This window comes from Rhinoraja longicauda, chromosome 1, assembly GCF_053455715.1.
Source record: "Rhinoraja longicauda isolate Sanriku21f chromosome 1, sRhiLon1.1, whole genome shotgun sequence".
Classification (NCBI taxonomy): Eukaryota; Metazoa; Chordata; class Chondrichthyes; order Rajiformes; family Arhynchobatidae; genus Rhinoraja; species Rhinoraja longicauda.
This window is the reverse complement of record NC_135953.1, coordinates 49,411,372-49,436,044: the sequence shown is the minus strand read 5'-3', so window position 1 is coordinate 49,436,044 and position 24,673 is coordinate 49,411,372. Positions and strand designations below refer to the sequence as shown.

The 24,673-nt window shown below is 39.3% G+C and overlaps 1 protein-coding gene across 1 annotated transcript in view; it reads left to right on the top strand.

Moving 5' to 3' along the window:
• The window catches only part of ankrd55 (ankyrin repeat domain 55), a 51,262-nt gene extending 28,437 nt beyond the window's left edge, over positions 1–22,825 (top strand). Inside the window, exons 5-11 of the mRNA XM_078397045.1 lie at positions 1,527–1,587; positions 3,042–3,170; positions 4,300–4,484; positions 8,228–8,395; positions 10,827–11,491; positions 17,867–17,968; positions 19,031–22,825. Coding sequence (XP_078253171.1) covers positions 1,527–1,587; positions 3,042–3,170; positions 4,300–4,484; positions 8,228–8,395; positions 10,827–11,491; positions 17,867–17,968; positions 19,031–19,299 — 1,579 coding nt within the window. The 3' untranslated portion in view covers positions 19,300–22,825. The remainder of the gene's footprint in view (positions 1–1,526; positions 1,588–3,041; positions 3,171–4,299; positions 4,485–8,227; positions 8,396–10,826; positions 11,492–17,866; positions 17,969–19,030) is intronic.
• The last annotated feature ends 1,848 nt before the right edge of the window (positions 22,826–24,673 follow it).

The following is a 24,673-nucleotide window of genomic DNA, read 5'->3' as shown; positions in this document are numbered from 1 at the left end:
AGCATGCAGGTCAAATGGGGTAATGCAGTCTCTGTAACATTTGGTGTTGGTAATGGGGTTCGCCAGGGGGGGCTACTCTCACCAGCCCTCTTTAATGTGTACATGAATGATTTATCTGAACAGCTTAGAGGCTGTAAAACAGGATGTATGATTGGTAACACCCTGGTAAACCATCTTATGTATGCCGATGATCTGGTGGTTTTTTCTCCTAGCAGTGCTGGGTTTCAGCAGATGTTGAATATATGCTCTGAGTATGGTGTCCAATTTGACGTGAAATACAATGCTAAAAAGAGCGTTGTCATGATTTGTAAAGTAAAAGGGGACAAAGATCTAGTCTTCCCATCATTTTACCTGTCTGGGCAGGTTCTATCTGTCTGCTGTAAAGCTAAGTATCTGGGACATGTCATCACAGATCAAATGTCTGATGATGAGGACATGTATAGACAGCGCCGCATGTTGTATGCACAAGCTAACATGTTGGTTAGGAAATTCCACTGGTGCTCAGGAAATGTCAAGATAAACCTGTTTAGAGCGTACTGTACTCCTCTTTACACTGCTCCTTTGTGGATAAAGTTTAATAAGTCAAGCATCCATAAACTTAAGGTTGCCTATAATGATTGCATGCGCATATTGCTTAGGAAGCCAAGGTGGTGCAGTGCAAGTGAACTGTTTTGTAGTGCAGGAGTCAATACGTTTCATGCCCTGTTGAGGAATCTCATGTTTAAATTTATATGCCGATTGAATGGTTCTCAGAATTCCATCATTGTGCTGCTGGTAAATCCTGGTTTCAGTGCCGTGAGATACCTGTCACCTATGTGGAAACATTGGTATTGTTGCCTTTTCTAATTTAATTTAATTTTATATGTATATACTGTGTACTGTATGTGTATTCTAATGGACCATGAGTCTGTTTAATAAAATTTAATAAAATTTAATAATAATAATAGGTGCAGGAGTAGGCCATTCAGCCCTTCGAGCCAGCACCGACATTCAATGCGATCATGGCTGATCACTTTTCATCAGTGTAGCGCTCTCAAGAAGCTTCTTCACACAACTAAATCAGAAAATCCAATGTTTGTGCAAATTTCTTCTTCAACAATGTTGTACACAAATGGAGAACACTTTTATGTCTGGCAAATATGCTCCTGTTCCAGCAAAATCTAGTATTGTAACTAGTATTCAGGTTTTAAATATATAAGTAGGAACATTTTTTATAAATAACATACATTAATTGCAAAGATGGACACAAAACGCTGGAGTAACTCAGTGAGTCAGGCAGTACCTCTGGAGAAGAGTTCCTACCCGAAACATCACCAATTATTTTTCTCCAGAGATGCTGCCTGAGCCGCTGTTACTCCAACATTTTGTGTCTATCTATGGTATAAACCAGCATCTGCAGTTCCTATACATTAACTCTACTTCTTCCAATTGTAAGAAATGGTGCCTTTGAAATCTACTAATGAGTTTGCCATAAATTACTTCCTGTTGTGATCATTTGTTTAAAGATTATCTTTCATTTGCTCTAGACTCCTGGGTCTGCTGTTGCAGCAAACCACTACATGTGAGATAAACCACCAAGACAATGAGGTGAGTGAAAAATGTGATTTATTTTTAACATTATTTACATTGTTCCAATAAATGCCTGAGAATTATTAGTGTATTAAACCATGTTAACAATGTTAAAATCCTGTCATCTGTAGTTCTCCAAAATCAGACAGGTGACCAGAAGGCACAATGGAGAAAGCAACCAGACTACTGTTAATGTTGACCTCTTCTATAAATTAAGAAGTGAGATTGAGACACTATTCAGAAAATTTGCTACATTTTTTTGAATAATACATAAAACAGAGGAGTTGTACTAGTAATTCGAACAATTTATATTCATCCAGGAATTCTGGTACTGAAAAGCACAATATTTGCAACTTCAGTCCTCACTTATTTCTTAATTTACTACATACCTCGTTGGCTTAAAATGACATTGCCATGAATTGGGGGTATCACAAAATGCTGGAGTAACTCAGCAGGTCAGGCAGCATCTAGCAGAGAGGGAATGGGTGACGTTTTGGGTCGAGACCCTTCTTCAGACTGAATTGAATCAGGTAACTGGGCATTCACTCCCGTCTTCACCCAATGTCTAAAACAAATCTAGTTGAATGATCCACTCAGCCTATAGCTCCAATGCTTTTTGCCACGTCAACTTGTACTTTCAGTACTGTAATGTAAAATAATGGAGCAAAGGAATTAAAATGTGGAAGAAGTTTGCTTAATTTATTCTATTAGTATTCTACAAGATTAGTTTAGTTTATTATTGCCACGTGCACCATGGTGCAATGAAAAGCTTTTTGTTATATGCTATCCAGCCAGCGAAAAGACAATCAAGCCTCTCACAGTGTGCAGACACAGGATAAAGGGTCTAACATTTAGTGCAAGATAAAGTCCAATTAAAGATACTTAGAAGGTTTCCAATAAGCTAGATAGGAGGTCAGGACCGCTCTCTAGCTAGTGAGAAGACAGTTCAGTTGCCTGATAACAACCAGGAAGAAACTGTCCCTGAATCTGGAGATATGCATTTTCAAACCTCTGTACCTCTTGCCTGATGGGAGAGAGGAGAAGAGGGAATGACTGGGGTGAAACTGGTCCTTGATTCTGCTGATGGCCTTATCTGTCCATAGTCGAATAACAATTAACTCTCAAGGTCTGGTGCAATACTTTACTGTTTCACATTTGACTTACTGCCTGAATGATTACAGATGCCTGAAAAATAGCACCTGAAGATTACATTTCAGAAAATCCTAAACTGCATGTACTAACTTGAGAAAAATAAAAAGTTGTAAACAAGTTACATAAACATGCCAAACTTTGGAAACTTGATCTTTATTTTCAAGTTCAGAAACATTGCAGTCTTCATTATTTTGAAACTGTGCAAAAACACTCATAACAACTCAATCATAATGATTTTGGGGCACATCCAAAAAAATCCCAACACTCGCCAATGAAAAAGCTTGTTACTGGTTTCTAACACCCATATCTTAATGTTCCAGGGTATGACCCCACTTCATTGGGCTGCTTTTCATAACCGGCCACAACATGTCCAGGCTTTATTACAAAAAGGAGCTGACCCAACCTTGGTTGATAAAGACTTTAAAACAGCCCTTCATTGGGCAGTGCAGGTAAGATTATGTTTCAAAATCACATTCAGTTACTTAAGTAGCTGGTTGCTCAAGTAGCATTACATGAAGGCGTCAATTGGCATGATCTGGAACAAAACTAAAAGGTCAGGAAGATCCTAAGTTCATTGATTGAATGTTGCATAGGCACATGGATATATAAGGAATGGAGGGAATCATGTTTGACAGGGACATTGCTCAGCAAAGGACTTGCTCCTGTGCTACATTCTTTCTACTTTCATTTTCTACATTCTAGTGAACATGGGTCTAATCACTCCTCTTGTAACAGCTCTGTCACCCCAGAAACTAATCTGGTGTGCAGTTGTTTTAGTCATTCCAGGCCATTCGTATCCTATCTTCAGTAAGGTGAACACATAATACTCCAGATGTGGTCTCACCAAGTTCCCACATAATTTCGGAAGAATCTTTGCCACTGTATTCAAATCTTGTTATAATGAAGGTCCACATAATTATTTGGCTTCTTAATTGTTTTCAACACCTGCTTTTTGCTCTGAGAAGAAGAATTCCGAGCCAAAATAGCATTCCAGAAATGCTGTCTTACCTGCTGAGTTACTCCAGCACTTTGTGTCCTTTTTTTATAAACCATCATCTGCAATTCCTTGTTTCTACATGTTTGCTTTCAGCAAGAGGGGTACAAAGACATCAACTTTTTCCAATTTATCATCATTTATGTAATATTCTGCCTTTCTGTTTTGCATGCCAAACTGAATCATTCACAATCATCCATATTAATTGTTTGATGAATTAAAAGAATGAATTGTGACTGTCTAAAATCTCTTCAAAACCCATTGAATATTAGCCCATAGCCTCTGGTGCTAAGTTGGGATGCAATTGTAATGCAGCAGATTATGATTTTCTTTTAGTTCTAAGCTTTATGCCAAACAACATTGTGAGAGTGGAAACGTGATTTTCTTTATGCATTTTTAATAATGAAAGCATTATAACTGACTTTGCAGATAACCTGATAACATTTCTGAATAATATCAGTCTAACATGTCACTCAACACAATATATTTTTATCAATTCTACTTTGTTGATAATAATATCAGAATATTGAGAACTACCATTACTATTGAATGTTACAATATTCATCCTTTCTCCTTTTCACCAGAGTGGGAATAGAGTCATGACTTCTATAATTTTGGATCATCACCTAACCCCATCTATAATAAACTATGATGATGAAAATGGAAAGACCAGTGTTCATATAGCAGCAGCAGCTGGGTACAGTGATATCATCTATGAACTTGCAAGAGTACCAGAGTGCAATCTACAATCACTTGATGTGGATGACAGGTACTATAACTATTCCAAGGGATGTCATATCTTGTATTTTTGTAATTTGTAGGAAAATACATATATACTATGCATTTAATGATACATGAACTATCCCAGGACTCTATCAAACACACTAGTATTGCCTGAATTATTACCACCTTTGTTAGGCAGCATAACGTAAATTGTGGTGCCAAATGCCTTATAAATAACACACATGCACAAATCCATTTATTTTGTTATTTACATTTAAGCAAAAAAGAAAGCAGAATGGAAGTTACTTTTTTTCAGGTTTTGTTCAGGTGTTTTTGGAGCAAAATTTCTAATATAGGGTTTTGCAGTTGCTACTTAGTCAAAGGCCTACTTTTGCAAATCAGAGAATTGATCACTAAAGCCGATGCTCTGATATCAACATGTCCCATCTTACAGAAATCAAAAAGGGAACTAATAAAATGAGAGAAAATGAAAGAAACAATACATCGTTGATGGTTTCCTCGTGTGTCCATTTAGGAAGGTATCAATGAGTGAATAGGATGCCTATAGGAAGTGATCTTTTAGGCATTAAGGTTGGGGGTTCTTATTTCAAGGTCATCTGCATCATCTCCAAATCACCTTTGCTCCCATTCATTCTTCACTTACCACTTACTTGGTCAACTTTACCTGGTATTCCGGGTCCACAATTGCAGTAATGTTATATTCCCCTCACCAGCCAGGTAATGGAGTTGACCAGCTTTAGTTAGATCTCCAGTGCAAATTAGTGTAAAGAGCTTTGGCAGTTAAGGTTGGCTTTTGGTTTGAGGCTTGCATGCATCATATCCACCTTTCCTTCATTAAAGCTGAGATCATAATGTCAAGCTTTGCCTAGTAATAACAGTTTCATCTTTGATCACCTCAAAGACATAAACACAGTCAAGTCTACATCAATGACTTGGATACATTTGCAGATGATACAAAGCTGGGTGGCAGTGTGAACTGTGAGGAAGATGCTATGAGGTTGCAGGGTGACTTGGACAGGTTGTGTGAGTGGGCGGATGCTTGGCAGATGCAGTTTAATGTGGATAAGTGTGAGGTTATCCACTTTGGTGGTAAGAATAGGAAGGCAGATTATTATCTGAATGGTGTCCAGTTAGGAAAAGGGGATGTACAACGTGATCTGGGTGTCCTAGTGCATCAGTCACTGAAAGGAAGCATGCAGGTACAGCAGGCAGTGAAGAAAGCCAATGGAATATTGGCCTTCATAACAAGAGGAGTTGAGTATAGGAGCAAAGAGGTCCTTCTGCAATTGTACAGGGCCCTAGTGAGACCGCACCTGGAGTACTGTGTGCAGTTTTGGTCTCCAAATTTGAGGAAGGATATCCTTGCTATTGAGGGCGTGCAGCGTAGGTTTACTAGGTTAATTCCCGGAATGGCGGGACTGTCATATGTTGAAAGACTGGAGCGACTAGGCTTGTATACACTGGAATTTAGAAGGATGAGAGGGGATCTTATCGAAACGTATAAGATTATTAAGGGATTGGACACATTAGAGGCAGGAAACTCGTTCCCAATGTTGGAGGAGTCCAGAACCAGGGGCCACAGTTTAAGAATAAGGGGTAGGCCATTTAGAACAGAGATGAGGAAAAACTTTTTCAGTCAGAAAGTTGTGAATCTGTGGAATTCTCTGCCTCGGAGGGCAGTGGAGGCCAATTCTCTGAATACATTCAAGAGAGAGCTAGATAGAGCTATTAAGGATAGCGGAGTCAGGGGGTATGGGGAGAAGGCAGGAACGGGGTACTGATTGATAATGATCAGCCATGATCACATTGAATGGCGGTGCTGGCTCGAAGGGCCGAATGGCCTACTCCTGCACCTATTGTCTATTGTCTATTGTCTAAACTTTCAGCACTGCTCATTGGAGATGGCTTTCTTTGCAAGATTCTACTGTGGTCCTTGCAATGCTTTTAAGACAACATAAAATATCCTGCCACATTAATTGAAGAAAGAGCTGGGGAAGTTCTCCTTGTGTCCCATCTAATAGTTATCTCACAACCAACATTCAAAATCAGGTTTATCCTTAAGAATTATAAAGTGAAAATCTTACAGTACAGCAGAGACCATATATTTTAAAATCTTATTAAGAAGCACTTCGGAACTTCCTGCGAGGTAGTATATAAAATTTGGTATTTTAATATAATTGAGAAAAGCTTAATTTTAAAATTATATATGCTCTTAATGTTGAAATACATTTGTTAGAGACCTTAATTTTGCTATGTAGTACTGTGAGAATGAAAAATTCAGAGGAATAGTGTTTATGGATGATTGATTAGTGGGACTAGATGTTACAATCCCTAAGGTTTGCACTACAATTGACTGGTGTTGTTCTTGGGGGTGACCACTAGGTAATGTTGCTACCATTCAGACACATCTTCAGTAAAAGCGTGTACTGGAGGGAAAGAGCTTGAATCTCCCTCGCTGTGAATACTTTTTATTCAACAGGCAGCTGTGCAGAAAATCTGAGACATCGGCTGTTATGAAACATGACAAAGGAATCAGCTTTTTGCCCATTTCTTAGTAAAGGATTATATTTCATAAGGGATCAAAATACAGATGTCAAGTGATGTATAATCTCACCTTCAAAGACTTAGGGAAAACAGAAAAGGATGATGAGCAAACACAAATGGACTGCATTATATCTAATAAATCATTATTGCCTGTTTCAGCAATAATAATTTACCAAAAAAAAACATTGCAATAATACAGCTTTCTATCATGTCTACAGACGATTCTAAAGCTTTTAACATTTAATGATTTCCATTCTAGGTTATAGTTATATGTCATTAGACATTACTATCAATTAGTGCAGAAGAAGGTTCCATAAGTAGCAGAGGAGTAGTCGCTCTTTTGGAACATTGAACAAGTTTAGGTTCATTTGCCAGCTTTATACTAAAGCACATTATGATTTAAAGATGAAAAATTGATGATGGTGCATTCCTAACCTTAGAACATGCATTCCAAATTACCTTGCTTTGTTCCATAAATTTATGCAGTTCCCAGGGTAGGGGAGTCTAAAATTGAAGGGCATTGGTTTAAAGTGAGAGGGGAAGAATTTAACCAGGACCTGTGGGTTGACTTTTTCACACAGAGGGTGGTACATCGAGAAGAAAGATTTGAAAGAACGTAGGCCAAGCACAGCCAAGTAGGATTAATTTAGCTTATCAACTTGGTCAGCATTGGCGTGTTGGGCTGAAGGGTCTGTTTCTTTGCTGCAAACTCTATGATTATAAATATACTGCTGCCATTCCTATTTTGTGCATATGAGATAACAGTAAACGCCCTTGCTATTATTTTATCTGACAGTTTGCAAGTTCTCAGAAGTGCTCTGGTTAGAGAGGAAGCAGGAAAGTTATCCTTAAGAGCTCTATCCAGCTCTCTCTTGAATGCATTCAGAGAATTGGCCTCCACTGCCTTCTGAGGCTGCTTATCTACCCTGAACCGCTGAACAAATGTAAAGAGCTGAGTATCAGCTCCAGGTTCAAACATCATGAATATCTTTCTGTTGATAAATCCAAAGTTGCAGTTTTTCTGTATAATTAGTGAGAAATGTATACTTTGAAATCTATTCTTAAATCGTCTTTGTAATTTTCACCACATAGCTTTCCCACTGTATCTCATATCGCAGCATCTGATCATACATTTATTGTTGTTAAGTGTATTAAGAGTCAATGGTATTTACTAACAAGGGGTAAAATATGTTGCCTTTTTGATATGTGTTGTCATTTCCCTAGGACACCACTTCATTGGGCTGCTGCTGCTGGGAAGACAGACTGTGTGCGATCTTTGATAGAGCTAGGCGTGGATAGCAGTCCAAGAGATATCAATGAAAACACTCCTTTAACATATGCAATGTACTGTGGGCACACAGCATGTGTCAAGCTTTTCTCACAGGAGAATAGGTGGGTTGCACAGAAACCTATCAATTATTTGTGTGAAAAGAATGTTGGATAAATAATACATTGCCCCTGATCTAGAGGGTCACCTGACTACAGTATAAATATGGTCAAATGAAAGACTGCAGCTTTTCTGTATTATTCATCTCAAGGTTTTTTAGCTTTGGTGAATTGAATGAAGTACTTATAATACAAAAAGTTAATCTATCAGGCTAAATAAAGGATAATATTCAAACTAATGACCTGGTTAACTCATGTCTTTCAAAAGCCATACTATTTTCAGATGAGACTGCATGTGTTGTGCTAATAATTGCTGAATTATGGACAGCATTCAGGGCAAGGTTGGAAACAAAGTCTGATAGGTCATGTTCAACATCAGGCAATTAACTCCATTGAAAGGACAAACTGAAGAATAAAAATGATGCTACAAAGCAGACACTAATTGCAAGAACTAATGCTAACATTTTAGACAATAGACAATACACAATAGGTGCAGGAGGAGGCCATTCAGCCCTTCGAGCTAGCACCGCCATTCGGTGTGATCATGGCTGATCATTCTCAATCAGTATCCCGTTCCTGCCTTCTCCCCATACCCCCTGACTCCGCTATCCTTAAGAGCTCTATCCAGCTCTCTCTTGAATGCATTCAGAGAATTGGCCTCCACTGCCTTCTGAGGCAGAGAATTCCACAGATTCACAACTCTCTGACTGAAAAAGTTTTTCCTCATCTCAGTTCTAAATGGCCTACCCCTTATTCTTAAACTGTGGCCCCTTGTTCTGGACTCCAACATTGGGAACATGTTTCCTGCCTCTAATGTGTCCAACCCCTTAATAATCTTATACGTTTCGATAAGATCTCTTCTCATCCTTCTAAATTCCAGTGTATACAAGCCACTACCATATAACCATATAACCATGGTTATATGGTTATATGGTAGTGCCTTCCTGTTTAAACTTCTCCATCAGTCCCGTGCAGATATCCCAATCATTATCTTGCGTTCAATATAACATTTAAGTACAATTTAAATTTCCTTCTTATACTTCCCATTTTGCCATCTCTAAGGATTATTTAAACTGATTGGTCAAATCAGTTTGATTTTGCAGAGAATGTCAAATTCAGGATGTCAGGAACAATTCTGTGCTCTAAAGCTGCCAAAACTTTGAGAGCAATGTTCTTCCAAGATGAATAGGACGATTCTTTCATCAAACAACAAAAGGCTGAAGGAACTCAGCAGGTCAGCCAGCACCCGTGGAGGGAATAGACAGATGACGTTTTGGGTTGGAACCCTTCATCATCCCTATATAGCTGGTGATGGAAAGCTGGAAAGGGAGTGGGGTGTGGTGGGGTGAGGTTGGGCAAGTGATAGATGGACACATAACATTGAAATATAGAAACATAGACAATAGGTGCAGGAGTAGGCCATTCGGCCCTTCGAGCCAGCACCGCCATTCAATATGATCATGGCTGATCATCCAAAATCAGTACCCCCTTCCAGCTTTTTCCCCATATCCCTTGATTCCCTTAGCCCTAAGAGCTAAATCTAATTTTCTCTTTAAAACATCCAGTGAATTGGCCTCCACTACTTTCTGTGGCAGAGAATTCCACAGATTCACAGCTCTCTGGGTGAAAAGGGTTTTTCTCATCTCAGTCCTAAATGGCCTACCCCTTATTCTCAACATCGGGAACATTTTTCCTGCATCTACCCTGTCCAATCCTCTGAATTTTATATGTTTCTATAAGATCCCCTCTAATCCTTCTAAATTCCAACGAATAAAAGCCCAGTCAACCCATTCTTTCATCATATGTCAGTCCCGCCATCCCTGGAATTAACCTGGTGAACCTATGCTGCACTCCCTCAATAGCAATAACGTCCTTCCTCAAATTAGGAGACCAAAATTGCACACAATACTCCAGGTGCAGATACAAGTGATGAATGGCAGATTGGTGGAGTATGTAATAAAGGATAAATGTTAAAAGGAAACAAAAGAGTTACAGATAAAGAAATTGTTAAATATGAAGCCAAAGGGACAAAATGTACAAAGTAACATGTCCCTCAGACCATTAATAGTAACATTGATCCCTTCACATAAAGTCAGCACGCAAGAGCATTTTCCTGTACAAAATGCACTTGGTCGTTAACAATATCAAATAGGCAAATCAGTAACTGTGAATAGACAACAGGCTTCAATATATATTTAATTAAGAAAAATTGCAAAAATAAATCATTTAAAGTAAGGAACTAAATACAGGGAAGAAAACTATAAAAATATGATTTATGTCTCCCGCCAATGATCGAACAATTACATTGTATGAAACTAAACATTACAAAAAATCTATAAAAATCAATGGTTACTTAATGTTTTAAATATTAGTCAAATGAAGAATTTAATAAAATCAATTTAGAAATTATTGTAAATTATGGTATTATTTACCACAGATCTGACCCTACAAGACAGCAATCTGCTCAAAGCAACAAAAAGAAGGAGGGACGTTTTAGCGTTTTGAACCAGATATTCTCCTGTAAGAAGAAAAAAGATGAGCAAAAAATCACTCGGAAAGATAAAAACAAAGATAAATGTCTGAGAGATGAAACTTCTGAAGTTGATGACATCATAACAACTTTTGATTGCATTTTGGATCCCAAAAATTGTGATGACCTGGAAAAGCGAGTACAAGAGAATAGACTGAGGGAAATAACTGCAGAGCATACAATTCGAAAACGCCAGCCTTCAAACAAAAACCAAATATATAAAAGTCTTCCCCCTATACAGTCAGAGAGCCTCCCACCACCAATGCGTAGCTATCCTCTGTTTTCAAATTCACCTTGTATGATTCAGAACGCAGACAGTAAAACTAGTACACATCATTTTGCGCACAGATCTCAAAAGAGCCGCAGTGAACATGACTTGTTCGTGAATCGAAACAGCGCTCAACAAATTTTGGATGGTCTTTGGGCTAAAGATACCAATCATATTTTGCCTCACAAAGCATGGACTGCTCCTCCTTCGGCAAAGCTGTTGGAAGTTTTTCTGCAAGAAAGGGCCAAACATATGGAACTCTCACAGCATCCTCACCTTCCCTACTTACACAGCAATCCTAAAGGTAATTCTTAAAATATTGTATTAAAATTATTGACTTCTAATAGCACTATATCTCAAAACTGTCCATGCATTTAAATGGTACAAGGTAATGTAGAGAAACCTGTTACTACCGGGTGGCGCCACCAGCACTGGCTGCCTCGCCAACAGTCTGTCTGTCCTTTCTACTGATTTTATTATTTTAAGTATGTGATAAAAGTATGTTTTAGTATTCCTTGGTTTGTTTTATGTGGGGGAATTGGGGGAAACTTTTTTTCAATCTCTTACCTCGACGGTGATGCGATTTTTCTCTGTATCGTATCTCCATCCCCTCTGCGGCCTAACATCTTGGCGGCCAGTCCTGGAGACTGGCCCGGCGCTTCATGCCGCGGGCGCAGCGTGGACTTTAACATCACGGAGCTGCAATCCTATGCCGAGGATCGACTGTGGAGAGCTCCAACTGCGGGGCCTGTGGACTTTAACATCGGGAAGCCCGTGGTCTCTGGTAAGAATAGGCCGACTCGGGAGCTCCATGCCGTGGAGAGTTTTTCAACCGTCCTGACGTGGAAATTCGATCATCCCGACACGAGGGCATCGGACGGTCGGCAGTGGCGACTGCGGATGGTTCAACAGCCCCGATCGCGGGTGACAAAGAGGAAGATGATTGAACTTTATTACCTTCCTTCACAGTGAGGAATGTGGAGTCCGCTGTGGTGGATGTTTATGTTAAATTTTATTTTATGTGGCTGTGTCTTGGTGCTTTTTACTTTGTAAGGCTGTATGGTAACTCAAATTTCACAGTACCTTAATTGGTACATGTGGCAATAAATGGAATCTTGAATCTTGAATCTACTAACAGATGAATGCTACAGGCTTAGAAAAATCTCTCTGCACTTCAATAAGTGCACTAACAGAACATTTTATGAGGCGCCCACACCGTTATCTCCCAGTCTATCTGACAAGCTGATTCCATGCTAATTAATATCAATGCTCCGAAAGGGATGTTTACTACTCATTTGCACCAATGCTGATAATCATCCTAGAATTGTGCAGTGAGATATCTTCAATTGGCTGAAGAGTGACCAAGAATATTTGACAGATATATCTAGGGCCATGAGTGATTCACTGTGAACATGGTCCCATGCTAAAGAAAATGCTGGTTGCTTTTACTCATTGCCAAGGATAGTGACCTAACCCTCAGATATCATATCACAAAACTCATAATGCAACATATTCAACTCTCACTACCACTGTACAGACACAGTCTTCTTGATGTCAATGCCTCCATTCAAGCAGGCATATTAATGTTAAGCTTTTTCATGGTGAGACTAACACTCAGCAAAGCAGATACTGTACAATCAAATTTTGCACTGGAGTGAGCAGCATGCTTGGTGGTCGGTGCAAACTTCAGTTATTATCCTTCATTTTTTTTAATGCATCTCAAACATGATAATCATTTATGGAAAGACAGATTGACAATATTAGAGAGTGGTGTTTGATATTGTTCTGTATCCTGCTATGGAAACCACCAGTCAGTCCCCAGTAAAGGTGAAGTCTGAGCAATGGTCATGTTTTTGATAATCTAGTGGATATTAGGGCAGCACGGTGGCGCGGCGGTAGAGTTGCTGCCTTACAGCGAATGCAGCGCTGGAGACTCAGGTTCGATCCTGACTACGGGTGCTGTCTGTACGGAGTTTGTACGTTCTCCCCGTGACCTGCGTGGGTTTTCTCTGAGATCTTCGGTTTCCTCCCACACTCCAAAGACGTGCAGGTATGTAGGTTAATTGGCTGGGCAAATGTAAAAAATAAAAAAAATTGTCCCTATTGTGTGTAGGATAGTGTTAATGTGCGGGGATCGCTGGGCGGCGCGGACCCGGTGGGCCGAAGGGCCTTTTTCCGCGATGTATCTCTAAATCTAAAATCAACACGACTTGATGCTGAAGCAAGCAACATCCTAACACTGGAGTGTCACCATCATGCGCTGTCTCGGGAATCCCTAAAGCCATGTGGTATCTTTGCCTAAACTAAGGTCTCTCTGCTTGGGAGCAGAGCTTAAGAGGATCTTCAGTTTGTGAGATGCATTTTGACAGCAAAGCATTGTCCTCATTGTCCTCCTTTGCCACTCTTCCAGGGTTTCTGTGAAATTGTTCTTTTTCAGTTTCAATTTAGTATACTGTCACGTTTTCCCTCCTGCTTCACCATGGTATGTCTTGCTGGTGGGTTTCTCTCCTTTTGCACCTGGTTATGCCACACCGAGGAGTCACCATTGAAGCATATATGACAAAGACATATTAACTGACAAATGTCATGCTGCACTTACCATAAGTTCAGAATCCAGATTCTGCTGGAGCAATCATCTAAGGTCATCTCTACCTGACTCACAAACAAAGTCATCTATTTAAATAAACAAAGTGCATTGGGTGCCTGTAGATGGTACATATTGCAGCCACAGGAATGGTGGTGGTTGATGGAATGAATGCTTTGGTAAATTAATAAAGTATCAATCAAGCAAGCTGCTTTGTCCTGAAAGTTGTCGACACAGCATTCCTCCATATGAATAGTTTTCTGTTAAGCTGTTATGCTCAGTTTCTGTTATGCTCCTGTTTGTCCTGTAGATGGTGAAAAGGCCTTGGGGTATCAAGAGATGAGTCACCTACCATAGGATATCCACCATCTGAAATGTTCTGGGAGCTTTGTTATTTATGTGACTGGTCCAGGTGGGATTCTGTTTAATGGTGACCACAGGATATTGATGGTTGGAGAACTTGGCATTAGTGAAATTGTTGAATGTCAATGATAGGTCGATAACCTCTCTCTTATCAGAGATGCTCATTGCCTTGCATTTCTGTAACACCAATGTTACGTGTCACATATATCAGCCCATGTCTGATTGTTATCTGGGCTACCTCATTTGTTGAAGAACTGCAAATTGTAAAGAGTTATACAGGAACATGCTTGGGTAAGATCTCTACCCACATGTGGCAGGGACCTGACAAAACTTCCAAATTCAGAATAATTTGAATATTCTGGAATTCGTTCCAGCATTATCATCTTAGTTTGGTTGCAACTTGGTTGATAACACATAGTCCTGTAACAGCCTTTAAAACATGGGCTACAGCTTAATGAGCCAGCTGTCACTGAGAAACATTTTGGTTGGTGAATAGTATCAAAGTTTTCATCACAATGTAAGAGAGACCTGATGCCTGGCCCAAGGTTCCAAAGTTTCTCAGTCTTCAGCACAGATGCTACTATCCCAGATATTTCTGAGGTGATAGGATCTGTTTATGGTTTATGGTGTCAAATGAGATATTTTAAAGGCATGACTAAAACAGTCAACTCTTCAACAAATTATTAGGTGCAAGAAAAGCATGCTGAAAAGAGTCAGGCAAAGCTTACAAGATTGCGCAGTCCTGCATATGTGTTAAAAGGAACTGCAGATGCTGGTTTACATCGAAGATAGACACAAAGTGCCGGAGTAACTCAGCGGGTCAGGTAGCATCTCTGGAGATGCAGGATCCTCCATCAGACTGAGAGTTACCGAGGGTTCTCTGACTCCCCTCCCTGACTCTCAGTCTGACGAAGGGTCTTGACCCAAAACATCACCTATTCCTTTTCTCCAGAGATGCTGTCTGAACCGCTGAGTTGCTCCAGCATTTTGTCTCTATCTACAGTCCTGTATACATTTGCTATTTACAACCATCTGCCACATACTTTTAAAAGTTAGTGTTGATATCTACAAGCCAATACATGGCTTTAAACAACCTCATCTGACATTCACAGTATTACACACATGGATATAAACACATGGTAAATACTCCTTTGATGGAACTGTCATCCTCCCTGTTTTTTATGCCTGACATCAGGCCTTAACCACATCTCATGATAATCAAGGGATAATTTTCTCCAAGGAAAATGTACTATGGCTGTGATTCACCTTCCAAACTTAGAATATAAGAACATATGAAACAGGAGCACAAATAAACCTATGAGCCCCTTCAGTCTGGTCTGCCATTCAATAAAATCACAATTGTTCTAATTTTAACCTCAATACTTTGTTCCTTGTGTTTCAAACCTCTGCCTTGAATATATTCACTAATTCCCAATTCCATATTTGCCTGCGATGCGAATTCCAAAGATCAATGATCCCCTGAGAGAAGTCATATTCCTTACAATTAGGGCCAATATTCCACTAAACTTCCTGATTACTTCCTGAATCTGCATGTCAACTCAGTGTATTTCCTTTTTTCTGCAACATTTTATTGTCTCGTCACAGTTAATAATACTTTTTAGAATTTTTGTCACCCGCCTTAGAAAGAATGTGATAAGGCAAGAAAGATTCACTAGGATGTTGCCTCGAATAGAGGCCATTGCTAAAAGGAGAGATTGGACAGAGGCACAAGAGAATCTATGGCAAAAAAGGGAGAAACTAAGTGGGTCATGGAGCAAGTGGAGGGAAATGGACAGTCAACATTTGGGTTGAAATCCTTCATCCAGTCTAGATTTCCATGTGTCTGCTACCCTTGGTCTTCTTGATGGTAGAGATCATTAGATTGAGAGGTTCTATCAGAATAGCCTACTGCGTTGTCTTTTGCATGTGATACTGTACATATTTCAACCAGTGTGTAAATGGTGAATAAATTGAACGTGTAGGGTAATGGATAAGGTGCCAAACAAGTGAGCTGCTTTGGCTTTGTTTTGTAAATCTTCTTTATTGATGTTGGACCTACAATCATTTTATATTTCTGGCAAGTCTGTCAGGGTTAATGCCCTCTAGCTGAAGAATGTCAGTGTCAGGATATCTGCTTTGGAAAGGAAATAATCTGTCTGGAGGATCTGCAGGATCTGTCTGGTCTCCAAACTATTCAGATTTGGTGAGTCAGTTGGAATATTGAGTAAATATATTTGGAAGAAAGGAATTTGTAGCTTGTACCCTGTGTTGCGCTTTTCCTATATTTTACACTGCTGCCTTCAAAACTATTAGACTTTTGCTTTTTCTAAAAGGTAACAGTTCCTTGTCAAAGACCTGTTCTAGATATGTTATTTACCTTCTGTTACTTTATTTCTACTTGAGCAGAAACATTTTCTAACTATTATTGTATTGGTTTATGAAGACGTATATTCTAAACTAACTGTCTCCAGGATTATTCCCAGGATCCAATTATGCCCACTGATAACACATTTAGCATATCCCTTTGGTTTCTCCGAAGAATTACTGTACATTATGCTGCTTTTACATAGCAAATTTGCTTACACGAAAGACAGATAGCCTCTAGACATATTTATTCACAAATCTTTCAAAGATAGTTTATATAAATAGTTGGAACTGTTACTTTGAGATTATCTCTATCAAACAAGGTTTTTGATCCACTTGAAGAACATTTAGTTTAGTTTAGAGATACAGAGTGAAAACAGGCCCTTCGGCCCACTGAGTCCGTGCCGACAAACGATCACCCTTACAGAAGCCAATTAATCTGCATGTCTTTGTAATGTGAGAAGTAACCAAGGACCAGGGGGAAACCCATGTGATCACAGGGAGAATGTACAAACTCCATACAGACAGATCCCATAGTCGGGATCTAACCCGGGTCTCTGTCGCTGTAAGGCAGCAACTCTACCACTGCACCACTGTGCTGCCCTAGTATTTCTCCTAATGGGCAATGAATGCTCCATCAATGTGTGTTACCCAAACTCCTGAAAGCAGACTCTAACCATTCATGGAATATCTCAGTTACTCCAGCACAAGATTCCGCCATTTGCATTTCTTTGTGTTTCCCTAATTATACATGCCTGATATCATTATTGTCATTCCATCCCTGCACAGCTGTCACGTAAATTTGTACTCCTCCAGCCCTCTGGCATATGCACTCCAAATCTAGATGCAAGTTCCCCATAGGAATTATTTTCTCAAGATATGCTGCCTGACCTGCTAAGTTACTCCACCACTGTGTGACCTTTTGTGTAAACCAGCATCTGTAGTTCCTTTTTTCCAACATGTTCCCTCTGATTAATAGTTTTTGCTTTTTGTATTGGTAATTCCTTCATTGGTTTTCTCAGTACAATCACCTGTATTTTATTCATTTTTCTGTTTGTTAAAAAGGGTTAAGGTGCATCTTCTGCTGAACAAAGAGAATATTTCTGCAACATATTGTAGTTACCTTGTACCGCAATAATTGGAAATCACAACCTTTGAACCTTTAGCTATGGTTGGCCGTGTTAGTTATAAAACTATTCACTGGATCACATCCAGATTAGACAATCAATAATGAAACTGATTAGGTCATCCCTAATGATAAAATATAGATCAAAACAGAAACAAATTCAAAAACTGATTTTCATGGAAATCGCAATATTAAAAATATACTCTGCTTATTATTCATTTTAATTTATCTTTTGTCTACAGGTGAAAATGTACATATACCACCCTTTGAGAAAATGAAAGTAAAAGATTCAATACCTGCAAGGTCATACCTGGCCCCTATTGCCGATGACTCTTTTCATAAATGTAGGTGAATATTTATTAAGATATCGATGCAAACCATCTTAGTGAAGTCTGAGCATAACTGATAAATCTTGAATGTTTTTTTTCACATCTAAAATTCAGTACTTCCAACCAAAACCTTTGGCATATAATTTTTCATTTTGTAGATATTCAATTCAGGCCCTGGTATAGAATATGAGGCCTGGGACATCATGTGACAACTTTTTAAAACACTGGTTAGATCACACATAGAATATTATGTGCAGTTCCGATTACCGCACAGCAGAAAGGAGGCGATTGCACAGGAAAGCACGCAGAGGAGATTAGCCAGGATGTGCCTGGATTGAAGCTTCAGTTAATAGACACTGGATAGACTGGGTTTGTTTTCACTGGAGTGGAGGAGGCTGAAGGCTGATCTGATAGGGTATATAAAATTATGAGGGGAATATAAAAAATATATTTCCTATGATGGGGGGTCTAAGACAAAAAAAGCAAGGTTTAAAGTGAGAGGTGGGAGGCTTAAAAGGGATGGGAGGGGGATTTGTTTTTCCATACAGAGATTGGTGGTTTGTAATGTTTGTAAGAGGTAGTGAATACAGATAATCTCTCTATTTAAGACAAATCTTGAATCAGCAAGGCAGCGAAGAGTATGAAACTAATGAGGGCAAAACAATTAGTATGGATAGGTGGAAAGGGTGGCATGGACATGGTGGGATGAAAGGCTTGTTTTTGTGTTGTACGACTTGATAGTCTCGCAACGTATGGTGCATCAGCATTTTGCAGGGAATGATATGTCTGTTAAATATTGATCTTTCTCATCTTCATTGTAACCACAACATAATAATATAATTATTGTGATTGTCATCTGCTTATAGAAAAAGTATCAAATGAGGTAAACACATGCAAATTAGCTTATTACTCCCTATATTAAAGAGGGATGTAGACACCTTACTGCAGCTGACTCAATATCTTGGGTCTGAGGGCAATATTGTGTTGGCCAGGCAAATAAAGCCTTTTTTAATATTAGAAAAATGAACTGAAATATGTTTCTTTAACAATATTGACAATTCTTTCTTTTGATTGTAGGGAATCTTCGATCAGAAGTGCCAAAAATCAGAGCACAGCCTCAGACTTCTGTATGGACTGCTCCAGTAAATCACCCACCAAGACTCCCATCTAGAATGCAGAGAGAGGGGACTAGTCAAAGCCGTTCATTTTATTCATTTTTGCCAGTCATATCACGTGATTCTATGAGGGTCAACCCTGTACTTCCCGCTATCCCATCTCAGAAGAAGAGCACACATTCAGAAGACTTGTCCAAGTTTGAAAACGATTCCCAGAGAGAGAGTCAATAGCCAAAGTAGGACAAAAATTTGGAAATCAAGTTTGATACTTGATCCATTCTGAAAAAAAAGTGATTACAACCAATGTATTGATAAACGTGTTCAAATTTGGAAAGGGAAAACCAGTCATCACAGTGTTCCTAATCATTAATCAGCAGACCTTTCTAAAAAATCCATACATGTTAACAGCAGATAAGGACCCGGTCAAGTTTAACTATAATACTTTTACGACCAAATAGCTTGGTACAACATAAGAGAGTGAACTGATGTTATGTTAGCATTGGAGGCTTTGCATATTCCAAACTTTAACATCATCCTGATGAATTTTCTGAGGTCCACCTAATTGCAATACATTTTCCAATACTCTCACTAGGATTATCTTTAGCACGCAGATCATTTACCCGCTTACTACAATATATTAAATATACTGGCTGTAATCACTTTATTCATCACGGATCAGGTATCAAACGTTATCACTCTGGATTGCTCATCCTTTCATTATGTTAATAATCTGACCTATGAAAATATTTTTGGGGGGATTTTGATACCTTCAGCATGTTCCATTTTGCATATCTCCATTCAAATAATCGTGCAGTTACATCAGTGTACTATACAGATGTGAAAATCCACAATGTGTTGGACATCAGCTCCCAGTGGAAGAACCCACAAATCTCATTCCCCTCTTCTTTCCCTTTACCTCTGTAACTTTTATTCTCTCACATGTCCAAGGGAATTGAGATAATATGCAATGATCTTCTGTCAATTTCAGGTAAATCTGGAGTGCACAAGCATCATGCTTGTTCAATTCTCCGTTGATTCCTCAGGCACGTGTCTACACTATGTGCTGATTTACATGGACAATTAACCTTCCAGTACTTTTTGCAGTGTTGGAGGGTACTGGAGCATCTGGTGGAAACACACACACTTATGAGAAGGGAGTGCAAATGCCACAAAAGGCAGCAGCCAACGTCAGGAAGAAAAATGATTGATACTTACTTGGACTATCTGCAACTGCCCAAATGAAGTACTTATTGCCAAGTGTAGGATCAAATTAGTGAAAAGCTAAAAATGTGAAATGCTTTCTGCCCACAGAAGTGACCTTGGATTCCAAGGTCAGGTTCTGATGACAATTCTTTATGCTTATTCACTCCAGATATGTCGGAAATCTCAATATCTTAATTACTTGGTTTACACATGAAGAATGGTCACATTAGTATTGCACCATACGGTGATTCGTATCATTGGACCAGTACACCACTAAGAAATTGATATCGAAAAGAAACCAAAAGTGAGAAAAGTCTATGGGTAAAATAAAAATATAGAAGTGCCAGTGAAATACAATTTACATTTATGTTATGCTTTATTCATATGAATACGTAAAAATGAAAATACATCACCTGCAACTTTTAATCTCAACCAACCACTACATTTTTCAATGACATCCGCTTCAGGTCTTGTGCTACAACTTCTCACTCGAAGTCTGTTACAACTTCTCACTCGAAATCTGTTATAATCATTCAACAATGCAGCCACTCATCTTAAGATCATATTTAATGTTTCCCTTCTGATACAATGCAACCATGCCTAAAATATTCAATGAATTTTGCAAATGGACTGTATGAAATTTTCAAATGCTTCACAAATTATAAGAGATAGAAATTATCCATGTTGTTATTTTTATTTGTCCTAGATCAGTGGGTCATGGGGAATGGTGCTGGGTCCACAGGGATCAGTGTGTGTCCATGATTATTTGTTATTTACATTAATGATTTGGATGTGATTGAACGTGGCATGGTTAGTAAGTTTGCAGATGACACTAAAATTAGTGGTACAGTGGTCAGTGAAGAAGGTTATCTATGATTACAATGGGATCTTGATTAACTCGGACAATGGGCGAAGGAATAGGAGAAGAAGTTTAATTCAGATAAATGCGAGGTGTTGCATTTTGATACGATGAACTAAGACAGGACTTAGACACCTGCAGCAAAGATGTCATTACTCTGGATAGGATGTAAAAAAAAATTGCAAGGATGTTACTGAGTCTGGAGGGTTTGAGATATAAGGAGAGGCTAGATTGTATGGATCTGTTCTCCCTGGAATAGACAATAGACAATAGACAATGTAGGAAGCGGAGGGGTGATCTTATAGTGGTATATAAAATGATGAAGTGCACAGATAACGAGTCGCCACAGTATTTACCCAAACTAGAGGGCCTGGGTTTAAGGTAAGGGGGTAAAGATTTAAAAGGGACATGAGAAGTAACTTTTTCATACAGTGAATGGTATGTACCTGGAGTGAGCTGCCAGAGGAAGTGATAGAAATGGGTACAATTACTACATTTAAAAGACACTTAGTCAGGTACATGGGTAAAAAAGGTTTGGAGAGTTATGGATAGGCAAGTGATACTAACTTGGTTAGGCAACTTCATTGGCATGAGTTGGGCCGAATGGCCTGTTTCTGTGCTGTATAGTTCGATTAATTTATGGCTCCAGAGCCATACTGCACAAAAACGGGCCTTCAGCCTATCCATGTCTATGCCGACCATCTATATTCGTAGATGTCTATCTACTCTATCTATGCCTGTGGTGATTCTGTACACCTCTATCAAACTCCAGTCAGCCTCTTCTACTTTAAGTAAAACCAACCTTGCCTATCCAGTCTATCTCCATTCCAGCCAACATCCTGATGAATCTCCTCTGCAGCCTCTCCAATGTAATGATCTTCTTCCTATAATACGCCAAGTTGAATTGTGCCTAGCTACTCCACCTGTAGCCTGACAATGTTTATAAAATTGTATCATAACTTTCCTACTCTTATATTTTATGTCCAAGGTAATGATGGTAAGTTTCCTGTATATCTTCCTCACCACTTTGTCGGCCTGTGCATCCACCATGAAGGATACTTGCATATGTCTCTCTGTTCCTCAATACGCCTCAGGGCCTACAATTAATTGTATCTTTCCTATCATTATTAGTCCTATCAAAGTGCAACACCATGCACTTACATTCCATCTACCATTACTCTACCTGTCTTACCAATCATGCTTGATTCCTTCTATTGATACTGTTGTGTGATAATGCTTTAAGAATTCAATAATATTGCTTTAAAAACACAAGCACATAAGAAATCACAGCAAGATTAAACCAATCGGCTCCTCAAGTCTGCTCCAGCATCCATCAAGATCATGGGCGAACTTCAGCCTCAGCTTCATTTACCAACACCATCAATTCCCTGACTTCCCTAACATTGAGTCCAGTTTTGAATGGCATAGTAGCTGAGTCTCCACAGCACTCTGAGATGAGGAATTCCTAAGGTTCATTATTCCCTGAGTGAAAAACTATTATCTCATCTTAGTCAAAACACACACAGTTCTCTTTGAACATCAACTATCCAATCTTTTGCAAGTTAACTTCTCTGTTTTGTTCACCAAAGTGGATTACTCACATGTTTACACATTATATTCCATCTTCCATGTTCTCGCCACTCATCGTCCGTAACCTCCACAACCACCCCCTCCCCCCCCCCCTAAAAAAGCATTCTACTTCAGACTTACAATACAGTCCTGTTTCGTATAATTGATAAAACTGGAAATATGGCATTTAGTCCCCTTAGCCAAATGGTTAATATAGATTGTCAATCCCTCGATAGTCAAAGCCTGCCAATCTGAGAAGAATCTGGTTAGTCTCGCCCTCTGCCTCTGTCCAATAACCAATCCTATATCTCAGCCGGAGTATCACCTCCAATTCCATGTGCTTCAACCTTGTTGAGCAACCTCTTGCAGGATATCCAAAGATCCAAGTTGATTATATCGACTGGTTTCCTGTTAGCTATTCCGCTCATCGAATCCTCAAAAATAGCTCCAGTAGATTATTCAAATAAGATTTTCCTTTCCATTATAGATGTTGAGGCTCCAACGTTGATACCTATGGCACACCACTCGTTTTACCTTGCTCACCAGAAAATGGTCCATTTAGGCCTACCCCCTGATTCTTGTTAGCCATTTAATCTACTAACCACAGCAATACGTTAGCTCTGACATAACAAGCTTTCATTTTCTGCAATAACTATTGACACAGCACCTTTTTGAATTCCTTCCATAAATACACCAGTTTCTCATAACCAGAGCATGTTACTTCTCCAAAGATCTCTAAAAAAATTGGTCAAATGTGATTACCTTTTCATAAAAGCATGTTGACTTTGTCTGATTATTTTAAACTTTTCAAAGTGTTTAGCTACAACAGCATAAATTGCAGCTTTCAACATTTATCAATGCTGATATTAAGTTAGCTGACTATAACTTCCTGCTTTCTGTCTCCCTCCCTTTTTTGCGTACAACGATGAGCCGAAACATTATGACCACTGACAGATGAAGTGAATAACCTTGATTATCTTGTTACCATGGCACCTGTCAAGGGGAGGGATATATTAGGCAGCAAGTGAACACTCAGTTTTTGAAGTTGGTGCAGGAGAAACGGACGGGATTAAAGACCTGAGCGATTTTGATAAGGGCCAAATTGTTATGACCAGACAACTGGGTCAGAGCATCTCTGAAACGGCAAGGCTTATGGGGTGCTCCCGGTCAGCAGTGGTGAATACCTACCGACAATGGTCCAAGGAGGGACAAATCACAAACCGGTGACAGGGTGTTGGGCGCCTAAGGCTCATTGATGCACGAGGGCAATGTAGGCCATCCCGTCTGGTCCGAACTGACAGAAGGTCTACTGTGGCACAAGTCACAGAAAATTTGAATGGTGGTCACGTGAGGAATGTGTCACAATACACAGTGCATCACACCCTGCTGTGTATGGGGCAGCTTAGCTGCAGGCCGGTCAGAGTGCCCATGATGACATAATGTTTGGCTTGCCAGTGTATATGTGAACTCCATTTACAACCTTCCTCTGTAATGGAATCTTCCCCACATCAAGGAAATTTTGGAAAATTAAGACCCAGTGTAATAAGTAAGGAGACCAATGCTGCACATGTATGATCTCACCAGTTTCCTGTACAATTACTAATACCTCATCGCCAGCCAATAAAGGTGAGGAAGGAGGATGAATGTCTACCTAATTGCTTTCTGTAGCTGCATGGTAACTATCTGTGTTTCCAATGCTAGGCCACCATGATCTCTCCATACGGCAGCATTCTATTTCTCTTTACATAATGCTCCATCTGTCAATTTTTTCCCCACTCTATTACCCAGCCTTTCAATTTCCTTTGTGTCTTCTTCCCAGTTATCTTTGTATCATCAACAAACTTTAGGATTTCCTATGCTCCAATATACTGAATCCCCCATATAAGATTACTAATTAGATTGTAAATAGTTGAGATCCCAATACTGATCCCTCTGTAATCTACTAGTTGCAGTGGGCGCCATGGAAATAACTCG